The 26,298-nt window shown below is 36.4% G+C and overlaps 1 protein-coding gene across 1 annotated transcript in view; it reads left to right on the top strand.

Moving 5' to 3' along the window:
- The window catches only part of OLA1 (Obg like ATPase 1), a 98,141-nt gene that overhangs the window by 70,576 nt on the left and 1,267 nt on the right, over nucleotides 1–26,298 (top strand). The window contains exons 8-10 of the mRNA XM_039555086.1: nucleotides 20,005–20,145; nucleotides 20,835–20,931; nucleotides 23,005–23,127. Of these exons, the coding sequence (XP_039411020.1) occupies nucleotides 20,005–20,145; nucleotides 20,835–20,931; nucleotides 23,005–23,127 (361 nt within the window). The remainder of the gene's footprint in view (nucleotides 1–20,004; nucleotides 20,146–20,834; nucleotides 20,932–23,004; nucleotides 23,128–26,298) is intronic.

Below are 26,298 nucleotides of genomic sequence, written 5' to 3'. Positions count from 1 at the left end.
CCTGAAAGCAAGTTATCAGTAAGCAAATAATTGTTGAACTGTTATGAATGGAATAGGATGTTGAAATAGGGCATGATTGGCTGATGTTACATATGTCCTTGATTACCTTCCTTGTGCTTTTATCTTAATAAGTGACATTCTTTGTATTCCCTTGGATGGCTAGACAGTCTGACACTGAAGAAGAATAAATATTGCATGTGGTACACATTAAGCTGTCATCTAGGACAGCATTTATAAAAAGTAACTAGAAAAATTCATAAGAAATTCTGCAGTGCTACAGTTTCCTGGCTCCAGTCATAATTGTCAAAGTTCTTGACACATTCAGGTCTTCTGAAGTGATTTGGGTTTACAGCTTCTTGGTGTATGAATAATTATTAAGGATTCATTTTTTCTGATAATGCAGACTGTTAATGTTCTCACAATGATGCATTTTCATTGAAGACCATGGAGTGATTTAAAAAAAAAATACCAGTGTTGTGTATATAGCTAGTTCTCTTGCAGCATCAGAACTAAAAGATGTATATGAATAAAATAAAACAAAGTGATAAAATTAAGGCGCTCTTTTTCAAATGCTGTCTTTGAATCTTGGTAGAAAATCCGTTATGATCTCATGTATTGTTACAATCATTCTAATTTGGAAATGGACCTTTTAATGTACAATATAAGCCTTCTGTTTTTCTTCATTGACTTGAAATTAAGACTCAAAACAACATAGCAGGATATTGTCATCTCTGCAAGGGCAATGGAGAAAACCCCTTTTGAACTATCTAAGCTGATGAGTTAGTGTTTGAATGGTAATTATTTTAATCTTTAACTTCAAGAAGAGGGAAGTGTAGGAATTACATTCTTCATACTCTTAAATCCCTGAATTTCTTGTGATGGCTTGTACATTGACCAAGAAGTATTCAATGGCTCGTTTGTATTTCCATGTATTTATCTGTTGCTAACATAATAGCATGATACTCTCTGCAGTTTGACACAAAACTTCATGAAAAACATTTTAAAGGCTTCTCACAGTTCTGTCACTGGCCATGTCATTGGAACTGTATACTGTATTCATGGTATAACCTGGGTTTGCTTCATATGAAAATGCAGCCTTCTTTCATTATTGTTTAGTTCATGTGCTTGGGGTTTTTTTATTTAGTTTTTGTTTGGTTGGTTGATTGGTTGGTTTTTTTTTTTACTGGGTTAAGAATATCCCATAAGGAAAAAGGAAAAAAGCCTGTTACCACCTCATCAAGTTACTTGAGGATTAACATAATTTTATAGGTGACATTGTGCTTATTCTCATTCCTCTTCCAAGTAGCCTATCACTTACAAGATGTCATTGTGAGTAGCTTGGAATGGGAAAATAGACCCATTGACTCTTTCATAAAATTTGCATTTATTGTTAAACGAAAATCTTAAAAGAGTTCTTAGAAAAGTGTTGGGAAAAAAATCTGTATTCATGTGAAGGGATAAAGCTGAAACACCTGTTTATGTTGAAAAAAGTTTTCTGCAAGTATAACACTACTCAAATGTTACAGGTAACTGTTAACTCTGTGGACCACTACAGAGCACAAAATATTTGCCCAACTGGTAAATTGAACTGTAAGCCCCACTGTGGGAAATTGCTTTGCTGTGCTCCAAACAGCAGTTATCCTAGTAATTGTACCTGAATTCTTTTGTGGCTAATACACAGCTGATGTCCTTCTTACCATGACAGAATTAGTTTATTGCAATATTTTAATTGTAAAAATTTCAGGTAAGGTATGTTCATGTAGTTTAAGATGGGCTGAGTATGATTTTTAATTGGTGCTCTGAGGGCACTGGGATTTGAGTTGAGAATGTGCATAACCCCGCATTTCACATTCTAAACTGGCACTCGCAACAAGGAGCTTATCAGAGCAAATTGTCTAGTCCATCCCCTTCCTCACTCAAAACCTAATGACCCTTTATCATCATGGTTTAGATTGCTGGACACAGATGTGAGAAAATACAAGTGATCTACAGGTAACTACAGTAGCTGCACTGATGTTCTCAGAGAACTGACTGCTGGGAAGATAAAAAGCTTCCCACAGAGCCTGTGACTTTCCAGCAGCAAAGCACATCATGAGCTCATACATGAAGTTTTATTTGCTGAAGATTCACAATAAGATGCATTAGGACATTCAGCAGGGTCCCTTCTTAGATGAGCACAAGAATTCAGGGGGTTGTTAGTTGATGCACTAGTGCATGGCTTCACACTAAAACTAGAAAGCGCAACAATACCGATAATGTTTCTTTTTGAGAACACCACAAACTACAGTTGTAATGTATCAATGTTAACATAGTTCGTTCCTTGATAGTAAGTCATCTAATGTCATTGGACTTTTTTTCATGTTATGGAAAGTATTCAGGTGTGAAGCAAATGTTTGTTAGGAAAAAAAGCAGCTGGCAGTTAGCAGTACATGCTAGATATGAAGAAGTAAAGTAGAAGTAAAGTCTTATGTGAAAAGACTTGCATATAATTAATTACCATCTTTTTTACTCAGCATTTTTTGTTGTAATCATGAAGTAAATCTAACAATTTCTGTGTTCAGACACTTTGCCAAGGAATGGAAAGGAAATAAAATATTCTTTTTCACATACCCTAAGGTTAATAAGGTAATGATCTTATTTACTATAGTTTTTAGTGATTCAGTAGGGTTGAAATGTATCTATTAAACCATATGGGAATGATCAATGTGAATCAGTCTGGCCTCTCTTTCTTTTTCTTCTAAAGTAACTTGCTTATATTTAAGTTACTTATGTAGAAAAATCTAATATGAATGCTGAAATGCTTTTTTTTCCCCACTCTTTTTTTAATAATCTCTAAGTTTGGGGGTTATGAGGAAAGAGATAACATGGCATGAAAGGTGCAGGTCATCCAGAAATGATGATTCACAGGGGATGGTATTAATTATTAAGCAGGCAGTAAACATTGCAGTGGTCATCTTTACAGAAAATGGTAATCCCTCAAAAAGCCTAAAATGCAAGCCTAAGAAAACCTGTGAACAGCCTCCTCCCACTCAGAAAAAACAAAATATAAATCCCACAAACAACATATCCCTTCCTCTGGCACTATGAACAAGACAAACTTATGTCTGTTTTTTAGCTGAAGTCCTTCTGCCCTGTTCAATCACCCTCAGAGCTTCTGTGATCTTAGGGAGTTGCTCCCTTGACAGTTGCTGCTGTCGGTGCCAAACCTTTGGGCAAGAGGGCTGGCTGTAAGGCTATACCTCTTGAGCTGAGCTCGTGACCAGAACAGCAGTCTGCTTAATTTTCTGTCCTATTCTTGATCCCTCATGAGAGTGAACTACAGGACACTCTGAAAACTATATAATCTTTGCTCTTCGTTGCTGCTACGTTCCTCTGTTCTACTTCTTTATGCCCATTTTCCAGCTTACGCCAACCTAAAATGGTAATAAGTGTTCTCCTTATTGCAGAGCCTAACAGACATGCTCTAAGAAATTTTCTGTGATTACACGTACCTTTTGGTTTAAGTGAAGACATGCAGAAATGTTTTCTCTTTTTCGCTAGCAAATAGGACCTAGAGGAAATGAAATATATATATTCCCTTGTTCTGTTTTGTCTTTTGATTGAGGAAGACAAAAGAAGTAAAGGGCTATACGTTCTGAAAGAATGATTTCCCCCCCCCTTTTTAAAATTTTAAATTAATTATGATTAAATCCATGTACAAACTGCAGAAAACATTTGATATATCCTTTTATGATACGTGCTGTGTTTCATATCCAGTAGTGGCTTTAATTCTCAACTACAGTAGACATACAGAAAAACAGAAAAAAATGTTGGCTGTTACAAAGTTTTGTTTGAGCTTTTTAAACTGAGTGATTAGCAGAAATAATGACCCTGTCAGCCTTAATCACATTAAAATGTGGTTAACATCATTTAATTTTTTCCACTTAATATGCGAAAATTTCCAGTAGATTTGCAGTGAAGGCCATTGAAATTCCATTAGAACAAGAATAAAAATTTCAGGCATCATTTATTCAGAGAGGGAATAAAGGTCTTGTCTGAAAACTGCTGAATCTTCCTATTAGAGAAACTATGAATCATTGCATTGAGCAGTACCTTTAGCTTCTATAGTACTGAATCTGGGTTGCTTCTGAATGAACGGAATGCATTTTTAGCGTGGTGCTTTTCTGAAAATTGCAACATACAAGTTTTTTTTTCAAATTCAGTAAGAGCTTTCTCTGTAAAGGATTATTATGTAATCTCTTTTAACTGCAGTAGAGCTGGGGAAATGCTTCTGGTTTAGGCATCTCATCACTGTGAAGTTCCATGCTTTGCGTTATTTTTATTAAAGCATAAAAAAACGTCCTCTTTCTGATTGATTTATAATGCTTGGTTAGGCTTTCTTTGTGGTAAAAAGCAAAATTGAGGACGTGCACAGCTACGACTAGAATACAGTCATATGAAGTCTTTTGCACTCTTGGCATTTCTTGTTGCAGGCTCCACAGGTTTGTACCAGAAGTGCAGATACAGTTACTGTGAATGTGCTGGAGAAACTCTCAACTGCATCTTTTTCTGAGAGAAATTTTTGTTTCAAGGAAAGATACAGTATTGGTTAGTGTTACCATGTTTCAGATTGCTGTATTTAGATTCCCACTTTTTTTTGTCCTTTTCCTGTGTGAAGAGAAGATTTTACCTCATAAGTGGAAGCACTGGAAGTACAACTATATGCTCGGTGCTTTTCTAGACTCTACTGAAGGACTTGTATCTAATATTTCTTTATAATATATATTACTGTATATATCTGGTATGATTCATCTTTATTGTGTCTCTGGTACTTAAACTGTACAGTGGATTGTTTGTTTTTGTTTATTAAATTGATATTTTATACCTGAGCCTTGTTTATTTTAGCGTATACATAACTACTTTGCCCTCTTTTTAGTGGGAAAAATCAATATGCATTGAATTTGTGCAGAACAAATTTCAAAATGTCAGTATTTGTATTATTTATTTTTAAACAAAATGAGAAGGTACAGTGGTAGATATTTAACATCATGCTAAATACTGTGAGATACACAGTGGTTAAGGAATTTTTCTTTGAAATAGCTGTTGCTAAATTTAAGAATTGAGCAGACCTAATAGGAATTTGGAAGTTCCTCAGATGTACTCTGTGTGTTGAAGCATGAAGGAAACTGAGCAGGAAGTGGCTCTATGACTAGGATCAGAAGTGGTAGCCCTGCAAATGAGAAAAAAGGAAGTAGGAGTGTGGGAGTGACCAAAGCAAGGGTAGGAGGGAGGTGTGAATTCAGTGAAGAAGTGTCAGTTCTGTGGGTTTCATTTGGAAGCATCTTGCTAAAGAGCCATTGGACCAGGATGGAAAGCTTTGAAGACTGGAGAGTAACACTGGGAGAGGAAAGCATAGTGAGAAACAGAATGTGAAGAGTTTTGGATGGGAGAGTGGCCATATTTTAAGGAAAAGGGTTGGAAGAGACTGTACTCACTAGATTTTTCTCCTTGGAAAGCATGGCATGAAATTCAGAGGTACTATGTCTTTTTGTTTCTTGTGCTCTTAGCAAGTACCTGTGATACCTTGCAGCAGAACAGCTTCTGGTCTTTTGAGGGGCAAATGCTCACTGTAGCTCCATTAGCTCAAAAATAGGTTTGTGTAATGGATATATAATGAGTACAGTCAGTTTGGAATTCAGCATGTTTATTGGTTGCTTTTTTATAAATTGGAAATTACGTGCTGCTGTATTAAGTGTCTTAATGGTGTAATGGGACACATCAAAGTCAGAAAATGTCACAATGAAGGTTGTCAGTGCATTTCAGAATCAGTGTCCTGCCCTGTCCTGTTGTCTGCTTAGGCGTGTACCTTTCCTTTACAGCCAACCTTGCTCCATGAAAAGGACAAGCTTGCTCTTGAAGATGCAGTTGGGTTGGTAGGAACAAGACTCATGAGGATGGGATTCCCTTTTTCTGGACCAAAACTCGATACTGATGTGGGACTGTAGAAGGAAGGCCTTATGTTAAAGGCATTTTAACACGCCTGGAGATTTGGTGATGAGGGACTGGATTTTACTTTTGTCTCTTTTAGGTCTCTGTGATACCAAGTAGGAAAATTTCATTTAAAATTTTTGCACATTTTAAAATTACACTGCTCTTAATTTTCTTTGTTTGACCAGTTAGTGTGGTGAAGTCTAGTGCTATTATTAGTGCTATTTTAAAAATTGTACCTTGTCCAAGTTACGAGATGACCTACTGCCAAGCTATGATACAAGTACTGCAGCCACCTCTTCTGCTTTACCTGTGCTGTCCTTGTGAGTGGTATTGGTAACTATGTATGGTATAATGGGCTACTTCTGACTTTATTTACATTTTATTTTGGAAGAGCGGATCTCATGAAGTCTGGTTGTCCAGGAGTTCTGAGTCTTGTTTCCTTAGGACAGTGATCCCGAATTTATACTCCTTCTTTAAAAAGCAGTGACATCAGGCATTGAACACAGGTAGCATCATACTCTGTACACTGAACACATCAGTCTGACAGTCCTGCTGCTGCTGGTCATCTGGCCAGCACTAGCCAAGTCAAGTATGTGGGGGTGGAGTTCTGTCTGCCTTCTTCCCAGTGAAGGCATTGGTTCTTACGAAAGGTGTAGGAACTTGATTTGTATGAAATTGAGACCTCTTTGTCCTCCTGTGCCTTTCTGCATAGTGTTTAAGTACTTCTGAATTCACAAAGTGTAGTGCTTCCTTGTAACTATATGGTAATCCCTAAATTACTGTAATCCCTTCTCTGCATTCAGTACAGAACCAGTTATTGTTGGTACCTACACAGTATAATGATTTCCATAAATTAATTAAGGTGGTGGTTTGTTTTTGGTTTTTTTTAACAGTAGTTGATTGTTCTGCACTTAGTATTGGGAAGCAGTTCACAGAACCTTGCTGCTGCCTTGGGTTGAAAATGTTCTGCTAATTTACAGCCTATGTTTTTCCGTGGCTGACTTATTTCATTGATGGTTCAGGCAGCTTTGTCCTGTAGACTAAATAGTATCTTATCTAATTGGTGTTTACCTCCTGTAGTTAATTAAAGCAGGCATTATCAATTTTCTGTCATTTACATGAGGTTCCCATCTCTCTGATAATCTTAGACCTCTTCTGAATTTAGCTGACCACAGCTGCACGTAGTGCTCCATATGCTTTCAGGAATACCTTGTATGCAGATGTAATGCATCCTGTTAAACAAAGGGAAGCATTTCCAGTGGGATCTGTAGAGGATATTTGCCTTTTCCCTGTTGCATTGTCCTGGTGCCTTAGAGTTGCTTTGAAGAACACTAACCCAGTGTTATCTCCCTTCTATGTCACTTTCAATTGACAATGATGATGACTTTCCTTGAAGAAAATGTCTCTTGCTCCTGTATTGAACATACTATTTGCATGCAACTTATGTTTGTGTCAAGGTCATTAATGTATTTAACAAGATCAGTCCTGAGTTTGCTCCTGGTGAAGTTTGATTTAGTACCCTAAAAGACCAAGTTGTTCTCCTGTTATCATATCCAGTGCATTGCTCAGTCCCCAGTCTCTACAAATCCACTTTCCCTTCTTCTCCAGCTGAATGAGTAGTTTCACACACAGCACACTATCAAATACTTTATAGATGTATTTCTCCTGCACAGAAAATCATATGTCATATCAATGAGAGAATAAATTTATCAGGACATGCTTTATTTTTTCCTTTAAACCAAATTACTTGTGTTTACCCAAGGTTATTTTCTGTCATCATTTCTTCTTTGATGGTGTCTAAAGACTAAAATTGCATTGTGTATGTTGATTAAGTGACTCTTTGGTGGAGAAATGTATAGACTGTCATGTCCCAGAATAACTGCCCAGTATGATTTTTGAGTATTTTTCTTTTGGCTAGGCCTACTTTTAAACATCCGTTACTTACTAGGGCAGGTCTTTTCCAAACTTAAATTCTATGCTGCTTCTAAAACAGAAGAAAACATCTGAGCATTAGAATAGGAACAGTGCTTTTCATTGAAAATGTCACTGAAATGTTCATAGTTACTGAAACATTTCTCAAAATGTATGTGCCAGAAGAATGTGGGTGGTTGCCTTAAGCAAATAAAGAGCATTTCTGATGATAAGAAAGCATCTGGACGCAAGTTGAATAATTCACAATGTCCGTAGTGCTTTGGATGTATGTATTATTTTAGTCATCATTCACTTAATTGGATGAAGTGTTTTCAACTGCTGTTTTGGATAGCAGGAATGGATATACAGAAAGTAGAAATCATTTTGTAGAGGCTGTTAGAAGTCTAGATTTTTTTTTTTTTTCCTTGGGAGATGATTAATGTTTTACATTTTTAATGACCACGCATTTTATGTCATAGTTTTTCTTTTCAGTGTAACTGTAGATCAGATCACATTCCTTATAGAATATCCCATGCATGTTTGAACTACTTTGAAAAAGTGAAATGATGTGATGTTTAGCTACAGAGAAACGTCAAAAACAATGCATTTATATGATATGAAAGATTTGCAAGCGCAAGCTAGCAATTGATAGTAATATTATAATTAGCTCTTTATAACAGCCTGTTTTTTATTCATGAACATTTTCATTTATGTTGACAACTATCATGTTTGCCACCACACATGGAGCCTTTTCTTTACTTGGAAGAGACTGAACATGAAATTAGTATGTTATTGGGCTTATGTTCTGACTTTCTATTGAAAAATGATTTCTGGGCCAAGTCACAAAAATAAAAGTAACTTGGTTTTTTGATTTGGCTTTTTGATCCTCTTGTTAGTGCTAGTGTTTGTAAGGGTAAAACATACCACAGAGCACTGTAACTTCAAGGTGGAGTTCTTTTCAGTCAAATTATTTTTTTATTGTTGAAATTGCTGAGGGTGTTGAATGCTTCCTAATCCCATAACTGATACAAAAAATGAAGATAGGTAAGCTAACAGTTTTATAATAAATCAAATTTTAGTTTTGTACTTGCAAATAAAAATGTTTTGTGCACACCCACCCACAGAATAAGATTATTTACTTCTGACAGAAATTTACTTTGTCATTCCATTTTCAGCCTTAAAAATCTGTGTCTAACAGATCCTTTAGTCTGTCAGATAAATGAAGCATGACACTGATCCAGATACTTATTCTGGCTTCTGAAAAAAATCAAAGTTGCTGCTCCCCTAGGACAAGTATGTTTTAGTACATGATTCAGACATTGTTCATTTTTTTTCATTTCACCATAGTTTAGACAGGTAAACAGACTGTGTCTGTGGAATTGAACATTTTTGTGACAGCTTTTCAAATTAGTGAAGTACATTTCATACAAGGCATCTCTGCATGCTGTGAAAATCCTGAACTCGTTTAGTGTTTTACTTGGACATGGACATGTTCATATGACAGTACAGTATATGCTGTTGTATTTATTAGACATTGTTTTGGGGAAGTTTATCAGCAGGAGGCAAGATGGAGGCACATCACATTATTTTATGTGAGTGTCTTAGGTACATAAGGTGAGGGTTAGTTTCTAAAGCAGCCTATGAAAAGAGGAGAGGGGAGATGCTTTAAGATGAAAATGAGAAAGGGAACCCTAATTTAAGTCGTCTGAATTGCTCTCAGAAGAGCCTCCTACTTCATTAACTATATAAGGAGCAGAGCAAGATTAGGTATCTAAATCAGGGGTCTGAAATAAAGCCTTGCATTGTTTGAGTTGCTCTAGGTTTAATATTAACCATTCAACTAAACACTTTTGTTGTTATACTGAGAGCTTAGGGGATGTTCTTTCTCTGGATAAATGCCAAAGTTAATTTCTCTTTTATTGAGTAGCCTATGGAATAGGCTAATAGCCTAATAGCAAGTTTGATCTTTTTTTTCATCAAAAAACCCCACAACTTAGCCCAGTGTCGCCAGCTTCTGTGATGCTTTTTACTCATCTCATTAAAATTGTTTCTTAAAACATAGAATTGTAGTATTGTGTGATCACAAAATGTTTGTAAGTAGTTGCTAATGGCCCAAGGCGGCAGGGGGAGTAAGCAGGGTTTATTACTTTAAATCAAATATTCTTATTGTAGTAACATTTGACTCTTGCAATTTTAATACTTAGGTAATTTTTAATAACTGATAGAGGAAGAGAACATTCATGTGAATTCTTTGGTCTGGAGAGGCTCTGCAATTAACATCACACAGGCTAATTCTGGAGAAGTGAGGAAGGCATTTCCCTCTATCTTTCGTGAGAAGGAGAGGATATTTCAGTAAGAGAACTAGGGGGAAATATGCCGACCCAGTTTATTTAGATTTCATTAAATTGTTGTGTGACTTCAGTGAAAGCCAAAACTAACAATGTCACAGTCTGCATTTGTATTACTCATTGCAGGATTTTTAATTAACAATAGAGAAATGCATTACCAATTAGTCTTTATAGTGTCTTATTTCAAGTATTGTTAGTATATATTTATTTCCTTACATGGGATTTTTATGTAGATCTTATTTTTTGTCTGGGAGTATGGCTTGGTATTTGCTTGCATGCACATAGTGTATAAAAGAATGAATAAAATAATTTTTAAAATAATAAATAATGAAATAACTTATAAAATGAATTTAAAATTATGTTGTCCATCGTGTATTTCATGTAAACTTTCTCTTGTTAAGGCATCACCTCTTTGGGGTTTTTGTGTCAATACGCTACTTATGAATGGCTTGCAACTTTTTTATGAGTTTATATATTTGAGACTTTACTATAGTTGCATTGATATAAGTTGTCTTACGTTGTCCAGGACTCTTAAGAATACAGTTTTCCGTGTGACATAAAGAAGTCCTGTCAAGAGACAAAACTTAAAATTATCATGCCATAGCGTAAGCCTGACTGTGGAATAGGAACTCTTTCTACTAATCTGTAGTAGTATCTCAGTCATCATCATTTTGCACGTAAGTCTTGTGACAGATCTGTTCCTTCTGCTATAGTTTATGAGTAATTGTTAAATTATTTTGTTATAGTTTTCAAGATAACCTTTCTAAACTATGCATTTTATAAATGCTAGCAGAAGGAATGACAAGATGTAACTTTAAAAGCATCTTTCTGGTCCAAAGTATATGTGCTCAAGTGGGGCTTGTTGTGCCTATAACTAGGAAATGTAATATGCACAGTTTGTTGCAGTCTCTGTTGTTATGTGGGTTCATCAGTAGTTTGGTCTTGACTGTTCTTGATCCTTGCTGACAGCAACAGCCATCTCTTTTTTGTCTTTTTAATTAAGACAGAATTAGTTTTCACAATTGGCAGACCAAGGAGAGCTAGATTGTAAGCCTTTCACATGCCAGCAGGTGCTACAGTGGCAGTGTAGTACCATTCTCCTGGTTGATTGTGTCATAATTGATTCTGGTTGTGATACCAATTTATGATTGGTTTTGATTGCTTTAGTGGGGACCATAATTTGGGTAGAGATATTACTGCCATCTTGGAAATTAGATCAGAAATGAAGGTTTTTGAAAGGATTTTAAGATATTTGTTCTTCATGAATGATACTTCTTACAAATGTTTAAAATAAGGTTACCTTGACTGACCTTTTGTTAGATTATATAAGCTGAATAATGTACTGAAAAATCTTTTCTTACTGGGAGCTCTGTATATATCAGCAGAAGAAGTCATCCTGGATTATTTTACTTTTGTCTCTGTCTTTCCATCATCTTGATATTTTTTAATTCAAAGTGGTTGTAGGCCATGAACTTGATTTTTCTGTCATGCATGCTTTATATCTTCTAGATACAGAAATATTTTGTCCATTAACTACTGTCTGTACTTGATTTACAGGTCATGTTCTGTGGTATTATTTCTTTCACCGTTACCACATCTTGCAAACCAAAAAGTTTCATGTCAGTTAAGCCAAGTCTTTATATGAAATATGTTCAAAAAGTGGTTGGTCATACGTATAGAGTTGTAAGTATTGTGTCCTGATGTGTTTTTAGCATACCATTAAACAGCTACTGTCTCTGGGTAGTTCTCTAGACCAGGTAAGCTGAGAACCCTCTGCTACTACCATATTATGTTAGTTTGTTAACAGAACTATGTCTTGAGGGCACAAAGTGCTTTGATAGGGATTTTCGGAATATTGCCTTGATTTTTTAATTCCCCTGTCAACCAGTGTTTTCTGCCTAGAAGAATCAATTTATAAGTGATCTCATATGGGATAATTTCTACTCAGGAGTCCTGCTATTTATATGAATTCTTCAATAATAAATAACAAAATTGCTGATTGAACTTGGCTCCATGGCATTGGTGTTTTTTTGGGTGGTAGGCTAACTTAAGACGCCCTTGTAGGGTGTCCTTGGTAGTCTTCACCTGTTCCTGCAGCACCCTTCTGTTATATTGGCACAGCCAGTTCTACAAATATGTGGGGAAGTGAACTGGTCCATTTTAAAAGACAACGGCTGGAGAGGGGGGCTATGAAAGAACTAAATTCTCCCTCTGAAAGCTGCTTGTTTACTGGATTATTTTTGGTGGTGAACAGCTTGAATATGCCTACAGTGAGTGCTGGTAGGGGCCCTGCTCCACATGCAGCTGATAGCAGAAAGGCAAGTGTAACATCTGGACGGGTAGGGAATGGGCTGAGAAGCTCATGTCCAGGTTCTGAAAACGTTTCTTTAAAATCTGGGATGCAACATGAATAAAATAGTAGGTGCAATACTAGTCACCCTGTCTAACAAATGATTTTGCAGAATTATTGGGGATTTAAAATAATGGCCATGATAGAGATCAAGGCTCTGGGAGAACTTGCTTTGACACACATGAGGCAGAGAACCTGGGATTACTTACATTTCAAAGGAGAATGTTAAGGAGTTATAAACCCATCTATAATAAATGTCAAATGACAGTGTTGATCAGGAACCTCTATGATTCTTTTTTGATACAGTGTAAATTGAAATTACAATGAAGTTAAAAAATGTGAAATCTGGATGTGGTAGAATGAAATATTTATATACCCATTCTGTCATAAGATTCCTTAGATCGCTGGATGTGTGGCAAGTCCCCAAAAGGCAAAGAATTTTAAGGACTGTTCCTCTTCCTGTTTCAAGGCTCAAGTCAATCTGTGTTAGGAGGTGGGAGTGGTATCTAACGTGTGAGATGGGTTCTCTACGAGGGCCTCTTGTAAGGTTCAGCTGGATGCAGTGACTAAACACTGGAGGTGGTACAGACATCGGACTGTGGGAAGTATTGAGGAGCTTAAAGCATTCAGGATGTGCAGGACAAATGGCAGTGCTGAGTTCCTGAAGCTCTTGTCCTGAGGGGCTCAGAGGAGGCTCTTGGCCGGAGAGCAGCCCAGTGTGTGGAGGCAGTGCTTTTGTTCTGAACCAGTTATAGAAAGCGTTTGCAGGTGAGGGCTGGGAAAAGGCCTTTAGAAATCGAAGGATTGCTGTTTCATCTGGCCAGCTGGGAACAGGGAATAAAAAAATAAACTCATAAGCATCACTGATGATTTAAGATGTGATTGCCAAGGTCTGTAATAGGTACTCCCAAACCTTCTGTAGATTTGTCATCTTCATAAAAAACTTACCATGGTGAGGAAGAAGGTGCCTTTTTACTCTGTAATGTTTTCCTGTTTTGTCATCCTTTCTCCTTATGTAATGCAAGAAGAAAGGGATGCTCAGAGAAAGGCAGGTAGCAATAAAGAGTTAGAGCACAGTGCTTCAATACAGCAGAGTGAGAACCACCTGTGCTTTCCACTTCCCCTTCTTTACTTTTGTCACAGACCATTTCTGTGATACAGTCATTATATACACTCGTTCTGTTATTTTTACCATTCCATCCTTTGTTAATTATAGAAATTTGAAACGAAAGCTTACTGAAGCTGTGACTCTTTCTGATCTCTATAAGCAATCGTATACATATTATCCTCATCTGTGTGTAGCACTGAGAACAGTGGGACCTGATCTCCATGGAGTCTGTGCACGCTACCAGAACGGAAGGGAAGGACATCACCTAGGCACTGTGCCATGCAGTGCTGGTGCTTAGGTAGATTAGATCTTCTCCCATCCTACGAAATCAACTAAACCTAGTGGTCCTCACAGTTTTGGGACTTGGCAAAAGAAACAATTATTGCCTAACTCATCATCATTTTAGATAATTTGTGGATAATGGATGAGGTTTCAAAAGAAAAAAGAAATCCACAAAGAAGAGAGAAGAAACAAGGTATTTTTGAGTTGATGTATTTGCTTTCAATTTCAAGAAAAATGTTGGAACAATTCAATTTCTTAATCCCCTAAAAGCAACCCAGTTGTCTTCACAAATTCATGTTGATTGTTCATTACTTGTCTAGATTGTCAGATGAGTCTAATATTTTGTTTGTGGTAAATTTAATTGCATGTAGTAAAAAAATACACTGCATATTGGGATTTTTATTAAGCCTTTAAAGGCTTCAGTGCCTTACAACATTCTCAAAAACAAGATAGGAAATATTGGCTAGATGGAAACTACTGGAAGTTGAATGTGCAAGACTGGTTGGAAGATGATACACATAGCATGGTTATCAGTGGTACACTTTCCAAACAAAGGATATCTCATTATGAGATCTGCAGAAGCAGCTACTGGTTGAATACTGTTACATATTTCCATTAATGAGCTGGATGGTGAGCGCTCTTGTTAAATCTGTAGATACCTCTCAATCTAGGAGATGTCCATATATGTGTAGAAAAAAATTAGAATTTAGGAGCATCTCAAGAAATAGAAGGAATCATTAGGGAAAAATAGCCACAGTGCAACTCCTGAGAAGGATTTTATACGGGAATAATCAACTATGCAAACATAGTATTAAGAATAGCTAGTCAAACAGGGTCATGCAATAAGTTATAACCTGAGCATGAGATAATGTTGCAGTGCTGTCACAAAAAAGCAAATGCTAGACTGGGTTTAATAAAAAGGAAAATCACCTGAAAAATGAGTTAATCCTCTAGGTGTTTTTTATGTTTATAAGACGTTATTGAAAGCTCTGAGAAGTGCATCAGATACCGTGTGCTTTCAGAAACTTTTAGACCAATTGAAGAGAGTCCAAAAAAAAAGGTTCAAAGTTAGAGGGTAATGTGTGGAAAAGCTCAAAATAAAAACTGCCTAAAATTTTTAAGATATAAATAGGGAGCATTTATTCCGGGTCCACAGCCTATAGGCTCAGTTTAACTAAAAGAAAGGTAGCTTAGGCTACACCTATGGAAAACTTCTCAACAGTAGGGAGCAAACACTAAACAAATTGAGTTTAGGTTTTAAAAATCAGGATTGCTCAGAACTGCCAACAAGAAGAGCCTGTTGGAATTTCTAAGTCCTCTTGTTCTCATTCCTATCTGTGGATTTTTTCAGTCTTTTGTGTATTTTGATCATTTAGTTTGATCTTATCTACATTTGTTTCTTTCCTTCTTGTGCTGCCTGGTGTTTTCTTTTTCCCTGCCATGCTCTTTTGTTTCTGCCATTTTCTCTTCATAGTTCAGGTGTAGAACAGAAAAACAATTGTTTCTCTTCTATGAGTTAGATGGTTTTTTTGGTCTTGGTTGTACAAAAGCATACTTTGACAAATCACCTTTCTTCTCAGGGGTCAGTTTTTCAGATCATCTTGTCTTACAAGTGTCCACTGAGCTTAAGTTTTCTCTGCAGCTTCTCTCTTCCATCACTACTTCAGATTTCCATCTGAACTCTGTCCTTGTTCCCAGCTGGATCTCTCATGTGAAACTCTCTCAAATATTGATTTGTAGGTAATGTACATTCTGCAACTTTTATACCTTTTTATTTTGGTTGGCTGCAGGTTTTGGTTTCTTCTGCCTCAGTAAGCATCACCATTTTAAAGTGAAGGCTCTCCCTTCTGCACAGCTCCCCTTTCTGGTGCTCTTTGCTTATTGGCCTTCTCAGTGAGTGCCCTCATTTTTAAACCTTTCTCCAAGGTCTTCTGCATCCTGATTTAGGATTAGGAGTTAGCTCTGGTAGTTGTCCTGATCCATCTGCACTTGAAGTCACTGGCACCTGTGGTTTATTAGATAGGCTGATAATGCTGCTGATATTCCTTGAGTCCTTATCAAACAACAGTCACAGTGTTAGGTGGAAATGAGCATCTGAATTCCTCTTCAGTGTTTTCCTGATGAGAATTTTGAGTGCTGCCTTCACTTGCAAGTTTATGAGATCTGGTTTTGCACTTGCCTTGGTTTTGTTCTTGTGTCAGGCTTTTACACAGTTGTAATATGCTTTTCTGCTTGCTGTCACAGAATGAATGGATGTCTTGCTGTCTCTTGGGTCTGTATTTTTTTCCAGAAAATATATTTTGTCTGGTTTTTGGCATCAATCAGATTTGAATTCAGGAACCATCTGTAGTTGCTGTTGGCACACTCTTCTGCATGCGGAAGGGAGGAACCAAGCCACCTCAGTCAGGAAAGTCTGTTGGATGTTGAAGAAATCCTGTGCTGTTACACTGTTTCACTTGGTTTTCAGTTTACTTTGTTAAGAAGGGTTTTCATCTTGAGCAGTTTCTTGTTTCTTAAAGTAGTTTCAGCGGTTAATCATGGTCATTGGTGCTGCCAGTTCTACTTTTTGATAGTTTTTTACTTTTCATTTTGTTACATGTTAGTGTGCAGTGGAGTTTTTTAAGTGTCAAAAGTCTTTAAGCATAAAATCCAATACTCTTCATTATTCATTTTCAAGTATAGCGTGAAGTAACGGAGAGATACTCCAGGATTTGCTTATCTTAACAAAGGCCCAAAATGAGTGTACTAATGCTGTCCTTTTACAGACATAAATAATTTTCTTTGGAAAAATTATGTGTTCAAATAAAACAGACTTTGACAATAATTGTTACTATTTGTTAAGACCATTTTGTTCTGTTTGGCACACTTGGTTATCCCTAACAGGAAAGCAAACGTCCACTATTATTTTATTGATTATTAATTAAGCATTCTGCTTTGGGGAAAATGTAATTTTGAAATATATCAATATTTATATTTGTTTACTTTTTTGTTGATTTTTCTTTATTTTGATCACATTTAGGGGAATTCCTTGGTGCTTTTTAGTAATTCCTGTGACATTGAAAGTCACAGAAGTAAAAGATTCGGGCAGAGAACCTGACTGTACAGAGTAGGATGCAGTACCTTATTCTTTTAGTGAGGCTGTAGCAGGTCTGATGTCAGTCACTTCAGAGACCTTTAGACCTCAGTGCTCATTTACTGCTAAAATGTACCAGCTCTGCTCCTGCATTATGAAGATCGTCTGTCAACACTTTGAGATTTTCTCCTTTGTTATTAAGCTTGTGATGCTCTACACTGTCAGGTTTTTTGCCAATTATAGTTAAGGTACAATGGTGTATTCACTGGATCAAAGTCTCACACTGGCGGTAGAGGAATGATTTGTAAGTCTTTATTCATCTGAATCGTACAATAGAATACCTGAGGAATGCAAATAATCCCTCTAAGGACTCAATAGAAAAGCTGTTAAAATGACAGTCTAAGACTATTATTATTCTGAATTGGTGTTTTAGCCAAAGTAATTATTTCTTATCTTGTTGTTCCACAATAGTTCTTAGTTTATTAGTTATGATGACCATATTTACCAAACAGAATTTGAATCCAATTTTTGACATTATTTTCGTGCTCATTTCACTTTTTCAAGCTTACACATTTCATTCCATCTTTCTTCACTTGTCACATTATTTAATTAGTCTAGAGACCAGCGTTAGATAATTCCTTTAAAAACCATCTATAAAGGATGTACACACAGATGTTGAAGTACACTTACAACTTGTAGATTCATTTTGAGATGTATTTTCTGTAAAATGTTGGCATTTATAAGCTCTGAACTTCCATATCCAATTTGTTAGCCAAAATAAATTAGTTAACTACAAATGTCAGTCTTAGAAGTGCTGTTAAATGTCACATGTCACATTGAGAAACACACCTTAATTGTGATTTTCAGTTCAGATGTTTCTGAAGGCAGTAGTATTTCAGTATCAGTCCTGGATACCAGACTATGTTTTCACTGGATAACTGGAGGTAAAAAAAGATTAGTATAATGAGGATTGAAAAACACTGGCCGGGTATTTACATAAGTAAATGATAGAAGACCAGCATTATATAACAAACGTGTGAAAACTGTTGAGTGAACTTCTATATTCTTTGTCCCATCTAAAACCCTACTCAGTCGGCCATGCACTTAATCTCATAATAGCTCTGATCCCCTGCTATTTTCTTTGACAAATGTGTGTTGATGAACTTGTGGTTCAGTTCATTTTTTTCTGAAGTGACATTTGCATTGGTTATTTAAAGGCTTGCAGGCCACAGTTTCAAAGCACTTTAGTATAATAGCAGTTAAAACCTTAGTCTAAATCTTGCAGATTAGCAGGACTAAGAAAAAGAACTCAGCAAGCATAAAGCCCTGTGCTGTATGGTGGGTGCTTCAGGTCTGAAACATCGCTGGCACCCAAAGTAGTATGTTTTGTAATTTGATTATTCGTGTACAGGAAGTATTCCCGTGGCACTTGTGTTTGCTGAGCATAGAGCTGTCATTCTTACCATTCATACCTGTTCAGAAAGTGTCCTATTAACAGTAGTGAACTCCTTGCAGGTGATTTATAAATGTTCCCTTAAAATAAATACTTGCAGTCATGAATATGATGCTTATGTTTAAAGATTTTTTAAACACCATCCATTGCTGTAAATTTTTCACAGAATCACAGGATATTTTGAGTTGGAAGGGACCCACAAGGACCACTGAGTCCAGCTTCTGACCCTGCACAAAACATCCGCAAGAGTCACACCATGTGCCTGAGAGCACTGTCCATCTGGGTGAAGAAACTTTCTAACACCCAACCTAAACCTCCCCTGACACAACTTCAGGCCGTTCCCTCGGGTCCTGTCACTGGTCACCACAGAGAAGAGATCAGTGCTGCTCCTCCTCTTCCCCTCACAAGGAAGCTGTAACTGCAGTGAGGTCTCCCCTCGGTCTCCTCTTCTCCAGGCTGAAAGACCAAGCGGCCTCAGCCGCTCCTCATACGGCTCCCCCTCAAGGCCCTTCACCATCTTCGTTGCGATTCTTTGGACGCTTCTCTATAGTTTATTACCTTACACTGTGGTACCCAAAAGTGCCCCCAGCACTCGAGGTGAGGCTGCCCCAGTGCAGAGCAGAGCAGGACAATCCCTCCCTTCAGGCACAGCCCGGCTGGTGATGCTGTGCCTGATGCCCCCAGGACACGCTTGGCCCTCCTGGCTGCCAGGAGGCTGCCAATTTTGTTAACTTTAGAGTAGGATAATGAACATTCAAGAACTAACATCATACATTTGTAGCTCTAAATTTGTTGTTTCATTCAACTAAAAAAAAATTATGAACAACAAACTATTGTGAATGCTGCCAGTTATTGAAGATGAAGAGGGATAGGGAATTTTTTTCTTTATTTAAAAATAATCATACTATAGTGTCCGGAAGCTTTGTCCCTATAGTGGGACAACAGTAGAAAGGTGGGAAAAACTAGTAGAAACATGGGCGTGTATTGATCAGCTATGGCATACTCCAAGATCAGTAGCCAGAAAAAGCAGGTGCAGCTTTCTGTATAGGAGTGTGGTGTTCTTCTCTTTCTCTAACATCAGCAGCCTCACCTCCTGAAATGCCTTTTTTTTTAAATTTAAAAAAAAGTCAGGAAAAACTGAAAGCCCTCAGTTTTACTGCATTTGATAAACATCATTCTTGGAAGTACATTTTTCTCGCAGAAAGTTTTATTCACTTTTTAGATTGCAAGTACTTAACCTCTACCAAACACCTAGTTATTGTCCCAAATTATGCCTATTTCTGATAGATTAAATGCCAAACAGAAACCAAGAAACAGTGAAATGTTAATGGAGTACACCTGAAGCAATTGCTGCCTGTTAATGCCTTGACCTTGGAAAGCAATACACAAAAAGATGGCATCATAAATCCGTGCAATTCTTATGAATATGTATGTGCTACTTGATAATAATGAATGTGGTACAGCCATGCATGCACTACAAGATAATGTTGTGCCCTTTGTTGTCTACAGGTTGATAAAAATTAAAGAGTGGGTGGACAAGCACGACCCGGGTGCTTTGGTCATTCCTTTTAGTGGGGCCTTGGAACTCAAGTTGCAAGATATGAGTGCTGAGGAGAAACAGAAGTATCTGGAAGAGAACATGACACAAAGGTTAATTAGCATTCATTTTCCCTACACTTTATTATCAACTATTTCCTTGCAGTAATTTAATTGCTTGCGCTGATAGAATAATAAATGACAGAGTAATTACCATTATAAAGAGAGAATCTTCTCCTTTCTTTACCATGAGACAGAGTGAAAAGATTTATTTTAAATTAAGTTTTTAACTGTCATCTGTCATCTCTGTACAGTGTTTTAATTATAACATAGGTATTAGTTATGTATATTTTTGAGAAGGAATGATCACCAAAACTGTTTCGTCATCCATGGGGAATAAGGACACTGGAGAAAATTTTGTCATAATTTTCTGAAGAACTATAATAAATTGTTTCAATATTGAATTTCAGTCAAACAGATATGCTTTCATGACCTGGAGTCCTGAAAATTGCCTGGGACCAAGAGTGCTGCCTCATAGGGTGATTTATATTTATCCCATGTTTCTGTAGCCTGCCAAATAAACAAATCAAAATACTGTCTTTACGATTCTGCAGTAAAAAAGTAGTTCTTCTGAGGAGAGTTCAAAGTAAAAGGCTACTGCAATTATAGCTCTGTTTAAAAGTAGACCTAGGATCTTCAAAATATGTGATGTCTTTCCACGTAAATTGATTACTTGGCACATTTAGCTGTTTTATGTGTATATGCTGAATGAATTGGATTCCTTCCCCCTTTTTTTTTTTCAGTGCTTTAGCAAAGATCATTAAGGCTGGATATGCAGCACTCCAACTAGAATACTTTTTCACTGCAGGCCCAGATGAAGTGCGTGCATGGACCATCAGGGTAAGATTCATACTTATTCATCAGCTATATCCAGTTCCACACTATTGAATTCAGATTGATATCACTGACTTTGAAGTTTGTCATGGTGGCGGTTAGCTAGTCATTACAGATGAGGTTTTTGTCCAGGATAACTTTAATTATTTGTGAGCTGCTGAACAGTGAAAGTGGAGCTGCATTGATTGAGGCAGGTAACAATTGATTCTGCCTATTACATAGTCTGAATTTCTTCATCCTGTAGAATCTGTCTACCCTCCTCCTGTGGTCAGAGATAAGACGTACCAGTATTGTGCTTGCTTAATCTGTGTGACTGGGTTTGTCTGCAGTGAAATTGATGTTGCTTTTCATTTTGTATTCACTAAGTTTGTTTGGGTTGCGGATGGTTCATTCCTCCTGTGCTTTGCTGGGATTACATTTTCAGCAATAAAAGCAATATAACGTCATTATATTCCTCGTGGATACACAGTTGGGCTCAAAATCCTAAAATCAGTGTGCAGTAATTCAGGTCTTTTACTGGCTTCAGTATTTAGACCTAGTTTATTTTGGTGGTTTTATATGTTTATCTGGGAACTTACGTAATGCCTAAAACGCTATTATGTATTTTAAATGTTGATGTAAAATGGTTATAGCCATAGAGATCAACTAATTTATTCCCAGAGGACAGTAAGAGCTGAGCTGTAGTGGTTTGCCCTTGAATGTAAATATGTTGTAATATAAAGATTGATACTGAAAAAATATTTTGGAATGTGTACACTTGCAAACACTTAAAAATTACAACAATGTCAACTTTTGGAGGTGCAGTTCAGTCTTTGAGCTTCTGTTTTTTGCATCAGTGTATTTAGGGCTGTGCAATGAGTTTCAGTGCTGTATTTAATTTCATTCACTGGAATTAATTTGTTTTCATTAATCAACATAATTTCCTGTAAATTTATATTTTTAATAGTACTGCTACAGATGTTTGTGTATGTTTTAGCACATTAAACTTATTTTCTTATAAGCATGCATGGGGGTTTTTTTTATAGTTTTTTCCCCTCATCTCTGTTTACATGATAACTGCTTGCTAAAGTCCCTGAAATAGCAACCAGAACAATATAAAAGCAGGAGTTTTGTTGTTCTGATTCTTGCTATAGTTTTTAAAAGCACATTGTGAAATTCCACTGTTTTCAGTAGAAGTGCTTGCTCTTTCTTTATTAGAGAATTTGAAAGCTGGTTTATCTTAAGACTGATTGTGAGTATCTTTGATTTAATGTGCAAAGATATTTAGTCAGGTAAGCATCAGTGAGTAGCCATATTAACCCAATACATCTTTTATTGTAAAAACTGTGCTTTACAGTGTCAGACTCCTTAGCACTTTAACATGCTTTATTAAGCAGCCTTTAGGTCACCATTATTGCTCAAATTTCTCTCCATGGTTGTATGTGCACAGAATGTATGTCCTTGTAATTTAAAGCATGCAGCTATAATGCATTCTCCTCTATTGCATAAACTTAAATTTTCGTATAGTTGTCTGTCATTTTTTATTTTTTAGCGATTCAGTTGTTGATGTTTGGGTAAGAATACTCAGTTTGTTCTATATCAAACTTACTAAAATTATTCTGAAATAAAAATAAGCTAATGTGTACAGCTTGACATCCATATGTCATTTCTCACTGCAAACGTTGTTTGCCATGAATGTTATCATTTAATTGAAATTATTTGGATGTAAGCGAAACTCTTGAGTAATTCAGATTTCAAAGTTATTTAAAAACCTTTATCTTCCTCACTTTCTGTGTAGAAAGCTAGGGGTCGAAGCGAATCTCACAACAAAACACAGTCATAGCTTCTAAAATCAATACTGCTGTTGATACCTATTAGGAAAAACAAAGCTGCTGTTCTTTAATGTCGGTTGGTTTATCTGTGACGAAGGCACTGTCTGTGTCCTGGTATTGAGGATTGCCCAGCTGCATGTGTGACATTTTAGCTGATATGAAACAAAGTTTCAGCGGATCCTGAAAGCATATAAAAAAGGAGAAACCTCTTCCCTGCAATCAATCTTCTTAAATGCCATTAATTTTCTTCTGGTCTTTCCTTTGACAGAAAGGGACGAAGGCTCCTCAGGCAGCAGGGAAGATTCACACAGATTTTGAAAAGGGATTCATTATGGCTGAAGTAATGAAATATGAAGATTTTAAAGAAGGAGGTTCAGAGGCTGCTGTCAAGGTGAGCTCCCCATCTTTTTCTTCTCCCTCCATATGTACCATTTTTCCATTTCAAATCTGATTTTTCGCTGGAAAGTTCTTAATGCTAAGTGTATCTTCAGTCACCTCTAGCAATAGACCAAAATCCATTTTCATCTTTTACTTAAGAAAGAGTTCAAATGCAACAACTTACTGGACAGGAATGCAATTATTTCAGTATCCAAGATATAACAGTGCATGGACTACATGTCAGCACTAAGACCAAATGTTATGCTAACGTGTTGGGGTGTTTTTCTCTCTGTTTACATATTAGTGTTCAGAATTTAATATGCTTTAAAACTAACTTGTTTTTGAAAAATCAGATTTTTAAGATGAGAGAGATTTTTTGAATTGCTTCTAAAAGGAAACAAGAAACATTGAAAATCTGTTTCTTCTAAAAATGTGTCCTCTTGTTTTGAGTTTGGAATAAAGGTATTATAAATGTCAGATGCAAATGGTTAAGAAAATACTATATTATAAAATTGTACCCTTTTTTTCAGGATTAGTGGGTTCCACTTCTAGGCTCTGATAAGCATAATTAGGACCTTAAAAATTACTGTTTCAGTGTTTCATTCAATTGCCCTTTGATCTCTTACTCAAAAATGCTATGCCTTACTTTGATCATTCGGGGTGGCTACTATGTGCTGAATAGACAGTGAAGATATTTAATGGAAAACTTTTTTCCTTGAGCCTATGTTTCTTTGTGGTGACACTTGTATTGAGAAGAGTTTCATCTGCTTTCTCAACACTAGAGGGCAGAGACTGCTCGGGTGCCCAAAGTTGTGCCCTTTTAGAACTGACAAATTATATCTGATTTGAATGTTATTAAGTATGAAATGAACTTGTACATGGCAAAAAATGTCATAAGGAAAGCTGCTCTTCTCTGCATTGCTAATGCATTATTTCCTCCTTCTTTAAGGAGAGAAACTTACCTTTATTTCGTACACATTTGATTTCTCATTTGGCATTTTTGACGTTTTCTTAAGATTTGTATTTTATTAAATTGCAATTACAAGGCACATTAGTTTGATTTACTCAATCTCAGTATTTGAAGGTTCCTACACACAATAATGTGTTAAAGAATTTAAAAGGTTCAGCTTTATTGTTTGCTATTTGATAGCTTGAAAGGTATGCAAAACTATGATTTCAAATTCAGCCTATTCTCAGTGGTATCACTAAGGAAGATCATACTGAGCAGCGGGACTTTAATAGGTTTGTTTGAACCCCAGGAAGTGAGGGGAAAAAATCCTGTATAATTGGTTCGTTGCGGCATGTGAACTGCTTTGTGAAAAGGGAAGTAGAGTTGTAGTTGTAAAGGGAAACCACAGCTATAAATAAATCTAATATTCTGCAGTCAGAAACCACTTCACATAACTGAGATTCAAATTTTGCCACCATCAGTTTTTGATGCTCAAGTATGAGTGTTTTCCTTGAGAGGCTGCATCAGTTAACACCTATTAAATTAATCAGTATTTTGCTTTATATTTTTATTTGCTTTTCACAATGTGAAATTCTAAAAATCAAGCTTCCATGCTCAAATCATATTTAATGATTAAATTTTTATTGTTTATGAAGTATCTGTAAAACAAGCAGATTTTCATTTGTTACTCAGTTTTAAAATCAAGGTTAGGAAAAAACCTTGTTCTTGGAATAAAGTGTCATATTCCTCTGGTCTTTTCTAATTTGCATTTAATACAGTGTTTCATGCTGTAGACAATGCTAATTACTTTTATATTGCTGGTAAATTTTAAAATGAAATTTAGGCACTTTTAGGAGTCATCTTAAATAAAAGTGGTAATGGTAGTTGCTTGCTTTGTATGTTATCAAGTTGATCGATTTTTAAGTTTGATTTTGTGTGTGTTTAACACCAGTACAGCATAACTAATTTAATGCCAGTGCTGTGAACTATACACTGAATAGCTCTGTGTGGGCTTTGTAGTCTACAGGGATATCACATTATTAGCAATCATATCTGCTTAGGCAAAGCTGGCTTCTACAGATGGCTGCTTTCAAGTGCAAATGAACTGGTTAGACGTGTCTTGTTTAATACATACTCAAGATTCACAAATGGGTATTGATTTTTTCAACCAGTGTTTCTGATAGCAATGGAAATGGATTAAATGGTCTCTAGAGAATTTAAAGGAACACTGTCACTTTTAATTAACTGTAAACTGGTAACAAACATACATAAACTTACATTAGTGTATCAAAATGTATTTAATTAAAGAAATCTATGCCACATTGATAGTGCACACTACTGTGCTAAAAAAATCTGTTGTGTTACTTTGTGGAGGACAGTTTTTTCTACAAATATTTGTGAGTAATAAATGTATTCAGCTGTAAAATGTTTCTGTACCTGTGCCTGCAGCTTACGTTTTCTGATGATTTTTACAGCACTGTTTTATTAGTATTTATGCCATCAATTAGTCTAATTACTCTTGACTTTAAGCATTATTAGGATCTTCAAAGGAAAGAACTTGAAAGGAAAAATTTTACAGTCTAAACAGATTTCCAGGGGAAAGAAGTAGGAAAGCATTTGCAAAGTACTATTTTTTATGTATCAATAATGTCGCATGGGGTAAGGTCAATTACTATTTCAGTATATATTTATTGTTGGGGCTATCTTAGCTGCAGTTTTCCATAGGCTAGCATCACTGGGAACAACATTTAAATAAGGAATGACAGCAACAAGGTTATCAAGCCTCTAAATTTCTAGGCAGCAATATGGGGAAATGTGTTGCTTTTCAGAGCGGGTTTTGTGAAAGAAAGGTGTCCAAGTTAACTGTGTACCATTAATCTGATCTGTTCTACAGCAACTAAGGTCATTAGTTAACAGCTTTCCTGTAATGGGATCTTAGCATGCCACCACTGTGATAGTGTCATTGAGAATAATGGCACAGTGAGGTCTTGCATGGAAGCACTTTCTCCTGCAAGAGGAAACTTCAAAACAGGAATGGTTATTGAACTAAAGCAGAAGCTCTCAACTTTTCCATATTGTAGACACTTTTCAAGATAAATGCTTCTGCAGACCACCTCCCGCCCAGCCTGTCAGGCCTGATGCCACAGCCTCTGTAATACTGTGTTTAATTATGATGAGATAACAGTAGAAAAATATAATAATAAATTCTAATGTAGAAAGTACTGATGTTTAATA

This window comes from Corvus cornix, chromosome 7 (assembly GCF_000738735.6).
Source record: "Corvus cornix cornix isolate S_Up_H32 chromosome 7, ASM73873v5, whole genome shotgun sequence".
NCBI lineage: Eukaryota > Metazoa > Chordata > Aves > Passeriformes > Corvidae > Corvus > Corvus cornix.
The sequence above is the reverse complement of the archived record's forward strand: the minus strand, read 5'-3'. Positions and strand labels throughout refer to the sequence as shown.